General features: G+C 38.3%; 1 protein-coding gene across 2 annotated transcripts in view; it reads left to right on the top strand.

Moving 5' to 3' along the window:
* Positions 1 to 10,668, top strand: part of itpkb (inositol-trisphosphate 3-kinase B) — a 33,049-nt gene that overhangs the window by 14,963 nt on the left and 7,418 nt on the right. For both annotated transcript variants that reach the window (XM_015393943.1, XM_015393944.1), the window contains exons 6-8: positions 9,565 to 9,664; positions 9,898 to 9,935; positions 10,029 to 10,204. In XM_015393943.1, the coding sequence (XP_015249429.1) occupies positions 9,565 to 9,664; positions 9,898 to 9,935; positions 10,029 to 10,204 (314 nt within the window). The remainder of the gene's footprint in view (positions 1 to 9,564; positions 9,665 to 9,897; positions 9,936 to 10,028; positions 10,205 to 10,668) is intronic.

Here is a 10,668-nt window from a genome sequence, read left to right on the forward strand (position 1 = left end):
TAATCAAACAAGAATAATCATATATAAATATATATATATTTTTTATTGTCATTAAACTGTCAAAAGTACAGTACACCGAAATTCACCTCTGCACTATATAAAAGCTTATTAAATAAAAGCTCAATAGTTGTTAAATAAATTCTCACTCTACTTTATATTTCTACATAAATGTGATTCTGTCGATCTTAATAAACCAGTAAGATCTGGACAGTTAGTGAACCGTATCATCGGTTCCTGTAGGACATCATTCCATAAGACAATCATGCTAACATCTTGGATCCTGCAATGATGTGGAAGAGCTTGCTGCGGTGCCATGGTAACGCCCGCATTATCACACTTCTTTTTGATTCATCTGGTTGATAATTCGGCAGATTTAAAACAATGAATTTATGCGATTCTATTTTCCTTTTGAACTAACCATGTCATAGAAATAGACTTTTTTAATATATTTTTTCTATACAATACAACTATCTATACAATAGTTTAGATCAATGAAGCAATTTGCATGGCTCCTAGTAACACACACTTATGATTTTTAAAATCCGGTTGCAGGAAATGGGCCCATACAGTAGAACATACAGCTTTATTTGTTCCAGTAATAGTATTGAAATTTCATTTTTTTTTACCAAATTGTTTAGCCCTAATTCTAAATGTATTTATAAAATCAGCTTGTTTTCTTTGCATTAATACTGCATTTCCATATGCCTTGTGAAACCACTCCCTCTACTCTATTTTCATGTTTTAGTGTATGAGATCTTTGTACACCACCCTAATTGTTTATATGCATGTGATTTAATTTTGAATATCAATGAATATTGAATATTTTTTTTTTCTATTTCAGGTTAAAATCTGAAATCCCAGCTGTTTTATTTAGACTCTCACTTTATCAGGGTTCATCTTTTTACCCAAAGCACATCTATAAGCAATGCTATGAGCAGTGGGTGTTATTGTAAAGCTAGATGTATTGTTTATAGAGCACAGAATGCTCAAAAAGGTTTCTATAAACTTTCAACACCTGAGAAGATGCACCTATTAAATACACGGATCGATTATATAAACAGGCTTTTGCCACACCCGTACTGTGGTGCCGGTAAACATCGCCGGCACACCTTCTGCACACATTTCTCTACAAATTTGGCCAGGGAATTATCAAACATGCATCAGGCTGCGTACAGAAACTGCAACGTGTGTCAGCTGGGCTCACATCCCTTTTCTGAATCTCTTTTCAACGCAGTTTTGAGACGATGACCGGAACTTCAAATCGTAACCTTTTCGAGTCAATTTCATTTTTTTTTCCCCGTGCAAATTTCACCTACAAAAAAAAAAAAATGTCTTTCCACTAAATCGGACAAGCAGCCATGTTTGCTGTATGTCCAGTACTGTAAGTCAACTGAAATATTAGCACACTTACAAACACACCCACTTACACACACGCACACGTACACACAATGTGTTTGTACTGCAGTGGAAAATCTTCGCCACCACAGCACAAGTTGCCTAGCAGCCCTGTGACGTCAAACCGAGTTTCCCTCTCACAGCTGTGCAGAATCTCTAAGTTTATGGGTGTGTGTTTAACCCTAGTGTGTGTTTGTTGCAGTGCCTAGCTGGTGCACCGTAAGAGGGGAAACACCGGTCAGTTCTTTATTTGGTGCTTTTTTGTGCGAGCTTGATGAATGCCGCCGCATGTTTTCTGCATGACATAAAGAAGTCAGCTCACACCCGGCCTCTTGCTTTGGCAGCTTGGATGAGAGACAAGCGTTTTGCAGTTTTTGGACCTTCAGGGGAAACCCTGCTAGTTCTGACATGTGGTTATGAGAGAGCGATGCAGCTCATAGCAAAATGTATTATATTTAATGCATTGGATGCAAGACATCCCTCTACTCACCAAATGGACAAGCCTTAATAGGTTAATTTGCAAAGAAGCCCCCCCCCCCACCCTGCCCAAATGACTTTGCTTGCTTTTTTTTGTTGCAGAGTCAAGCCTAGATTGAAACCCAGATTAGCTCTTTAATGTTCCATAGTGACCTCAATTCGGAAAGAAATCTCCTTATCTGACTGCAATGTGTTACAACATAACCGAACAGTAGCAAGCCTAAATCACCTAACCTCCTTTTTTTTCTGAATGGTCTTTTTTTCACCCCGTTTCACCCTTGCAGTCAGTTTCACAAAGTTTATTTTTTTTTCCATCAGCAAACCTTGGATACCAAATTAAATAGCATGGTTCAAACCCCGTTCAAACTGTGTCCCCCCTCACTGCAGCCTATTGTTGAGTTTTATTCTAGGGTTTGGAAGTGTGTGTTTGTGTTGTTTTTTTTTTATGCACCTCTCAGTCTAAACTTTTGCAGACTCAGACAGTTGCAGTATTTGTATCTGCAAGGGGACCTTGTGGTGAGAGATATCGAGCCTGTTGTTTCCTCAGAGTCTCGCCGTTGAAAACATCAGCGTGCATCAGTGTTCCCCTGCTTGTGCACATTACGCATTAGTAACCCAGAGTTACCCTTTGCTCTGACTTGCCTTTTTTTCTTTAACCATTTAATCCCCTTTCCTGCAACACTTTCCATATGCATACAGTTAATATCTGGTTGCTCAGTTGCAGGATCTTTTTGCTAAAAATAAGGCATTATATTTCTGCATATTTCTTAAGACGTTAACCAAGTGGAAAGAATATGAATTAATGAGTAGATAATGCTTAATAAGATGTATGCTGAGAATCATGCAGATCATAGAGTCGATAATGACCAGTGACCATTGAAGCCTCTCTAGCTAAGTGGCTTTGTTTTATACTCTTTGCTCTCTCTGCTGTTTACAGTGGGCCTTTTTTTCTGCCTTATTTTGTTTGTAGTCAGCGGCGGATGTGGAAAATACTGTCGCTGAGGCAAGCGGCAACCCCCCCCCCCAACTTCCTGTCTTCAAGAAGTTCCTTCGCTTACAATTTCCTCTCTCTCTCTTCGACTCTCCCTCAATGGAAACTTTGCTGCTCTTCCTGCTATCCTCCTGTTATTCAGCCAGTCTGGGGACAGAGATAGAAGAAACCTTTTACCAAGCCACCCAACATGGGAGGCAGGCTTTCAGCAAAAGGGAAAAAAGGCTACTGAGAAGCATACTGGAGATAGTTTTGTTTTGAGGGCGAACACATATAATTTTCATAATAATTATACCCTTTTAATTACACTGTGGAATGTGAATATAGACAGTTTGCACCATGCTGAAAATATGAGTATTTTGAAATTAAACCTACACTTTTCAGATTATGCACAGTCAGAGGTCTCTACTTAAGTGTACCGTAGAAAGATATAATTAAGCTTCTCTAAAAAAAGCCCCTTTTTTAGAAGCAGTAGTATTTTACCCTCAGAGCTCAGGACAGTTTCTATCCTGTTTCCAGTCGGTAAACCTCCAAAAGGCTGAGGCCAAGCTGAAAATGGTTGTCCTGAGGGTTTAGAAACACTTTGTGAGAATTCAATTACTGTTTTTTGCATTTTGTTACTCCAGAACTATCAAACTGTGATTGTTTTATTTATTTATTTATTTATTTATTTATTTATTTATTTATTTATTTATTTATTTATTTATTTATTTATTTATATATTTATATATGATTATTCTTGTTTGATTAAAGGAGCAATATTCACAATGTTCACATCAGACTTTTACTTTTTTGCTGTTGAACAACAAAGCATAATTTCATTTTTTTTTTTTTACCCCAGTATATTTGAAATAAATGTTTAGTATCATAAAGTTGTGAAAAACTATTTAAAAATAAATCTTTTTGTCCTATTGTAACTGAGACTTAAATATAATTTCTCCGGGATTTTATGTAAATAAGAAACAGGGGTGTCTTACTTCATACATCTTTTTCAATTTTTTTAGATACAATACCGATATTGCATCTTTGCGAATTAGCCGATGCTTGACCAGTTATGATATTAGTGCAGTTTTTATTACTTATTTTATACTGTAGAATGCTAGAAACGGCTTGATCAAGTAAATAACATATGAACACAACTGACATGTAAAATTAACCAACGAGTTATGGAAAATTTTAGCATGAAAACATAAGAGATTTAGGATGTCGGCCAATAAAATCCGATAATAGTTTTTTGGCTAATATTGGACCGATATTAATATCCGACCAGGACATACCTATATATCTACCAGCTGTGCACATCTGGAGATGTTAATGTATTGTTCTTTGTAAAGTAGATAAAGCTCAGTCTGATTGGATGTAGAACATCTATGAATATGTGTTTTAATTAGTGTTGCACCGATACCGATACCAGTATCGGACGGGGCCCCGATACTGCCCTAAAATGGTGGTATCGGTATCGGTGAGTACCAACAAATAGGGCACCGATACCATTTTGAGAGCCATAAGTTTATTCAACTATTGTCACCTACTCCTGTTAGGCAATAAAAAGTTCTACTGGATTCACTTTGTATTAGATGTTTTCCTCCTTCACAAAGGTAGGCAGCAGCTTGACAAAGCCATGATGGCAATTATTTTACATTATTATGGTATCGGCCGATACTGCACAGACAGGTATCGGGTATCACTTTCGGGGCCAAAAAATGGCATCGGCGCAACACTAGTTTTATGTCTTGCCACATATTCTTTCTCTGACTACGCCTTTCTAGCACATGAAAAGGCTTTGATCTAAAGCATCCTCTGTAGCTCTGGCTGAAGGTCAGTGATAAACCTCTACGCCAGAATGTCCTGTATTAAGCTCCATCCAACTTGGCCTCAACTCTAACCAGTTTCTCAGAGCCTGCTGAGGATAAAACAGCCGCCGCCGTGTTTCACAGAGGGGACGCTATATTCAGCTTAGGTCTGGTGGTAACTTTTGCCACATAAAACAGAAGAAAAAAAGTTCAACTTTGCTCCTACCTGAGTGCAGCACTTAATGTGTTCTTGTGTCTGTAGCAGATCCTGCACTGAATCACCTCAAGTCTAAATAAACTCTCCTGTTGAAGCTGTAGTTCAGCCTGCAGCAAGTTAACACAAACATGTGAAACCGAAGGTATTTTATGGGATCATCTTATTCTTCTAGAGGTAGAAAATAATTAACGGATATAGGCTGATTTAAATATTATACCTGGAATAATAAATGTTCTGTATAAGATAATAATTGGCTCATCGATTGTTTTGGACCACAGCAGATCCTTGGACTCACTCTTAGCTCCATCTGCTTTTTTCAAATGTCTGGCCTTGTGCAGAGATTTGCATGTCCAGATTGTGTTTACCCTCTGGTTTGACAATCAAATGACTCCACAATTGTTTGTGCCTGCGAACAATCAGACAGGTGTAAATGCGGTGGAAGTTAAGAGAGGAGCCTGAGGAGCCGGAGGGTTTTTAGCTGAACAGATCTGGACAGGTCGTCATTCCTGTCGGTTTGTCTGGTTGACTTGGCAGCCCATTTGTCATGATGTGGTCCGTATGGCTGTGTTCACTTTGGAGCATTGGGGCGTCACTCGTTGCCATCTTGATCATCGCTGTCATCCAGCTACGGAGCACCCCTAAGGTATCTTCACCCCCGCAGGTAATTTTACTACAGATAGCTTTCAGGAGCTGGATTAGTTCTTCTTCTGTCATGTTTGAAAGTTTTGATCTTGTGGATTTTTTTGGGCAGTAATGATTCCTGCGGCTCTAGTAGGATAATTGATGCTTTATTCCTTTACATTAGTGAAAACATTGGAGGTCGTTTGTTAAGCCAGTGCAGCCTCTTGCCCTCAGCTGTCAGTGGACTGCAGGCTGGAAAATATGACCACAGAGGAAGACCAGTAGACAACTATTTTTTCTTCCTTCTCATTGGCTGAACATGTTAACAAGCATAAGATAATTTCCAAACCTTGAGAATGTTTAGAAAACCAAGATGTTGGCTGATAGTTGAATGCTTTAGCCATTTTGTTCATTTCCAGCATCAATTAGCAATAGTGCATGTGCACTAAATCATTTCCTGCCTCCGGGCCGCCATAATTCCCTATTTAAACAACCCTCTCTCCTGTGAGTTTTTTCTTTCTTTTCTTTTTTTTTTTTCCAAAATTCCAAAGTAAATGTCTTTTTGTTTGCTGGACCTTGAAACTGACAGTTCTGAGAAGTTTAGACGTTCTGCTCAGGGACCCATTTCAGATGAGCTCACTCCTAATGAGTTTCCATCATGTGATTTCTATAAACGTCAGGGTTTGAGTGTCTTTTGCTGCCTGAACGGGAGGCCGTTTTTTCCTAAACTCTTCACTGCTCCGAAGGCAAAGAACATCATGTGACTTTTGACTTGCTCTGAATGAAAAAATAAAAATAATAAAACCCACTCTGCGTGGAAAAGTTTAACCATAGATAGTCACAGTAACAGATGATGAATTTTCTTCAGGTCCAGATTATTGACTTGGGTTAAATGTCTCCTTCTATGGTCCTCTCCTCTCTTATCTTATCCTTCTTCTCCTCACTTCTCCTGTGGCAGCTCCTCTTCTTCCCTCAAGTTATTTGGAGACGTAATATTTTTGCTCCCGTTCACAGAGAAGAGAAAATCATCTCTCAGGGATGTCATTTTTAACATACAGTAGATTTAAAGCTCGGTTATAGTCGCTGTTGGCTTCATATTGAACAGTTTGTTTGAACCCTTTTGTCTGAGCAGCATTTTTCCATTCAGTGTAATGAACCCCACATCAAAAAAGAACCAACGTAGGGTTGCTTGGATTCACATCCAGTTTTCAATGCACAATAGCAATTCATTATTTTCACTCAACGCTGTTGTGCTCCAGGTTTATGCACACTAAATTAGCCTCCAGCTGTGAGCCTGTTGGGACATATCTCTACCAGCTTTGCATCTCTGCAAATCTCTGCATGTTGAGGCTTCCCAGCAGCATGATGCTGCCACCACTATGTTTTACACTTAGGAATGTGTTTGCATGGGGATCTTTAATGTTTACAACTCCTGTCGTCCTTTATTTTTGTCTCATCTGAACCAGTTGTAGCTTCTTTGGTTTCTTTTGGTTTGCATTTTCTCTAAATAATTTTCTACTTGCTTAGCCTCTCAGTTTAGGGAGACACTCATATCTGTAGGTGTTAAGCTGGACTTCACACCTAGAACCCATAAGTCAAGTTCAGTCTACAGTTTAGTCATATAACTTTAACCTGCTTTAAATTCAGCTGTGTTCCTTAGTCCCCCGATGCTGTTTGCTAACTACTTATTTCTAACAAACCTGTTTTTCTTCTGCTGACTAACAGTATTTATGCTGACATGGTGGACTCCGTTTACTAATTAGATGATCTCTAAAGGACTTATTTGGGGTGCTTGATATAAATGCGCACCAAAACTTTTCTGATTTTTACTCATGAAAACCACAAGTCCTTCCATTTCACATTCATGCACTTGTTGGTTTGTCACATAAAAACCCAGCGGCATGTAGCAAAGCTGATGGTTGTAATGTGACATTATAGGAGAAAGATAATTATTAAAGGAAAGTCTAAGCTCTTCTAGGCCAGAGAAATAGAAAATGAGGAAGGTTTGTATTTAAATCAGAGGAAAAAAATGTTTGTGTTGCAACAACATTGCTGTGCCAGTGTGTGTGTGTGTGTGTGTGTGTGTGTGTGTGTTTTTGTTTGTGTGTCACTTTGTGAATGAGTGTCTGTTTGTCAGGCAGGACTCCCACAGTTCAATGCTTCCTTGCCAGGGACAGGGAGAGCCTTTTCTGAAATGCCGTGTTTATTTGTGTGAGTTACCAGGGGAAACCCTGGCTTGGTGCTCCAGGGTTTAGTTTAAATGTTAGAAAACAACGAATGTAAAAAAATAAAAGTCGGTTCCTCAGGGTCAGAGGCAACTGACAAAGAGAGTGTGTGAAGAAGTGTTTATTTCTCTAAATGGCAAATTTAACCACTGCCTCCCCTCTACATTTAAATGTACATTTAAGGGGTAAATACACAGTGTGCACATTTAGATGTAAAATATCAATATATAAACCACTCCTGGTTCATGCAGAGAGTCGGTTATAAGCAGGGAAAGATATCTATTGTGCATATCTTTACTAAAACAAACAACTCATGCATGCCACTGTGCACAATGTTAGGGGATGTTGATGTTGGTTGTCACTTTCATCAGACCTGAGCCAGCACAGGCTAATGTAAAATCATTTATGGATTAAAAGGTTCAGATCCAGTGACCTTTGATCTGGTTTTGAATGTTTCAAAGAAACAACACCTTCTTATAAGCTGCATGGTTCAAAGTATAGGAAAAAGTAGCCGCTTATAGTCTAGAAAATGTAGTAACTGAAATAATTTCAGTTACTACATTTTTATTACCCTTTGGGATTACTAAAGCATTTTTGAATTCAAATTTCAAAGAACATTGCCGCACAATAGCAACATTAGACATAGTTGTCCAAAATATTACAATACATCTTTGCTCCTTTATCAGTTGGATGCACTCTGACCTCCAGATGGCAGCAAAGGCCTTTAGATTGGGTCCCTGGTATGTGTAGAAGATGCATCAACAGGCATTGTCACTACCCCATCCGTCCCGGAAGCAAGATCCGTTTTGCGCATGCGTGAACAGATATACGTTCATAAATGTCCATAAATAATGTAATTATGGTACTAAAACTACTTATTTCTATCCTTAACTCACTGAAGAATAGTAATACACATCTGAAAAAAAATGTTTTATGACTTTTGTGAGACAATTTTAATGCCTTTTACATTTTCTTTGTTAAACTGCTTCTCTGACGTCATCATCAGACATGCTCAGAGCAGTCCGGTGAAATATGATTAAACCCTGTTTATCTGCATTTTTTGTTTTTTCTTTCTTTAGAATATGCACTATATAGCATAAGGTTAAAACAAAACGAAAACATAAAACTTAAAAAAACACTAGATTTATGTTTTAAACCAAAGCTGAAAAAGTTAGCTCCAGAAAGTAGCGTAGGATCCCATTTCCGTTGCATATCGGGCAGAGACGACTGATAATAGAAAGGATTTTAAGGAATTTGTTTTCTCAAGAAATACATTATTAACCTTTTAATGCATTATATTTGAGTATGTTTACTATTTTTGGGATGGGAAAATGTCATTTAGGTATTTTTAACAAAATAAAATCGAAGATGACCCGGAAGTATATCTGGATGCGCTGATGGCGCATGTGCAGAATGGATCGAGCTTCCGGGATGGATCGGGTAGTGACAGGTATCTTAGCTGCTTGGAAAAAGGAAGTGGTTTCAGGTAAATTGTAAATGTTATTAGAAGCTTTTTTTTTAAGAAAAGGAAAAATCATATCTGAAACCGCTGTTTTTTTCATTATAATTCATGCTCCTCTTAGATAGATAGATTGTGACTTCAAATCCAAAAGCTCTACAAGGTACATTTGACTCAGTTCTGACTATGTTTTCTAAAAATGACAGATATTTTAGTTTGTATATAGAGCAGTTTATCCTCACTCAAAGTAATTATTATGAAAATAACCATCTAGAAAGTTAGCGTACCCCATGGCCAAGCATTGCTATGTAAAATAGAAGTAGTCTATAAGAATAATTTGAAGGATAACCCAATGAGACTCTTTGTTTCTCTGTGTGTTTATGTAGCACAAGTCATGGAAGAAGATAAAGAACATGGTCCACTGGTCTCCATTTGTTATGTCCTTCAAGAAGAAGTATCCCTGGATCCAACTGGCTGGACATGCAGGTATGTAGGCACATGCTCGAGAACACAGAGGCCTTCCTGGAGAAATAAAAGGGTCTGCTTGAGTCCTGAATGCTGCGAAACATCAAGCTGGAAAACGGAAGCCTGTAGCGTACCGCTACATATCATATTGGACCCTACAGTACTTCATTGTTTGACAAAAATGTAAATAACAGCTGAGATGACTTCAGGGAGTTAACTTAAGCTAAGACAGCTCTCACTGTTTCTCTTCACAGGGAGCTTTAAGGCAGGCGCGAATGGACGTATATTAAAGGTAATGATTTAGCTTTTAAATCACCTCTGTTATTAACAGCTTCCACATATTTTGGATTCTGATTAAAGCTTATTTGTTTATAATTTCTTTCAGAAACACTGTGAATGCGAGCAGCGCTGCTTGTCCCGGCTGATGGAAGATGTGTTGCGACCGTATGTTCCTGGTTATCATGGAGACGTGGAGAAGGATGGGCAGAAGTATAACCAGATGGAGGATCTGCTGGCTGAGTTTGACTACCCTTGTGTAATGGACTGTAAGATGGGAGTGAGGTAAGTCGATGCAAAAATGTTACCACAGATTTCCATTATGTTGCTATGCACATGGAGGATTTTTGATTGTCTGGGGAGCTGGTTTGTTGTAATGTAAGCTTCTTATCCACATATTTCCCTTCTTTAACCATCAGAAAGCAAAATAAGTCAAGTTTTTCTTACTTCGAAGTGAAACTGTTAACCTGCCCTGAGTAATTCACTTAGTTATATTCACTTATACGAAGTGCTGCTTATGTTTGAGCATATCAAAATCATCCCTCGGTTAAACCAAAGACAGCATCTGTTCTTTAAATTTGACCAAACTTCCCTGTAAAACAACTGGAAAGGCTGACAGAGCAAATTAAAGGTACAGCTGATTTTTCTGCTGTGCATGCAAACCCACTTGGAGACCCCTTGTAAAAAGCAGTAGTAAACTAGATTTGTAAAATTAAAACTGCGGTTATAGGGTTAAACCAAATAGAAAG

Source organism: Cyprinodon variegatus, unplaced genomic scaffold, assembly GCF_000732505.1.
Source record: "Cyprinodon variegatus isolate N-32 unplaced genomic scaffold, C_variegatus-1.0 Scaffold664, whole genome shotgun sequence".
In the NCBI taxonomy this organism is placed as follows: Eukaryota; Metazoa; Chordata; class Actinopteri; order Cyprinodontiformes; family Cyprinodontidae; genus Cyprinodon; species Cyprinodon variegatus.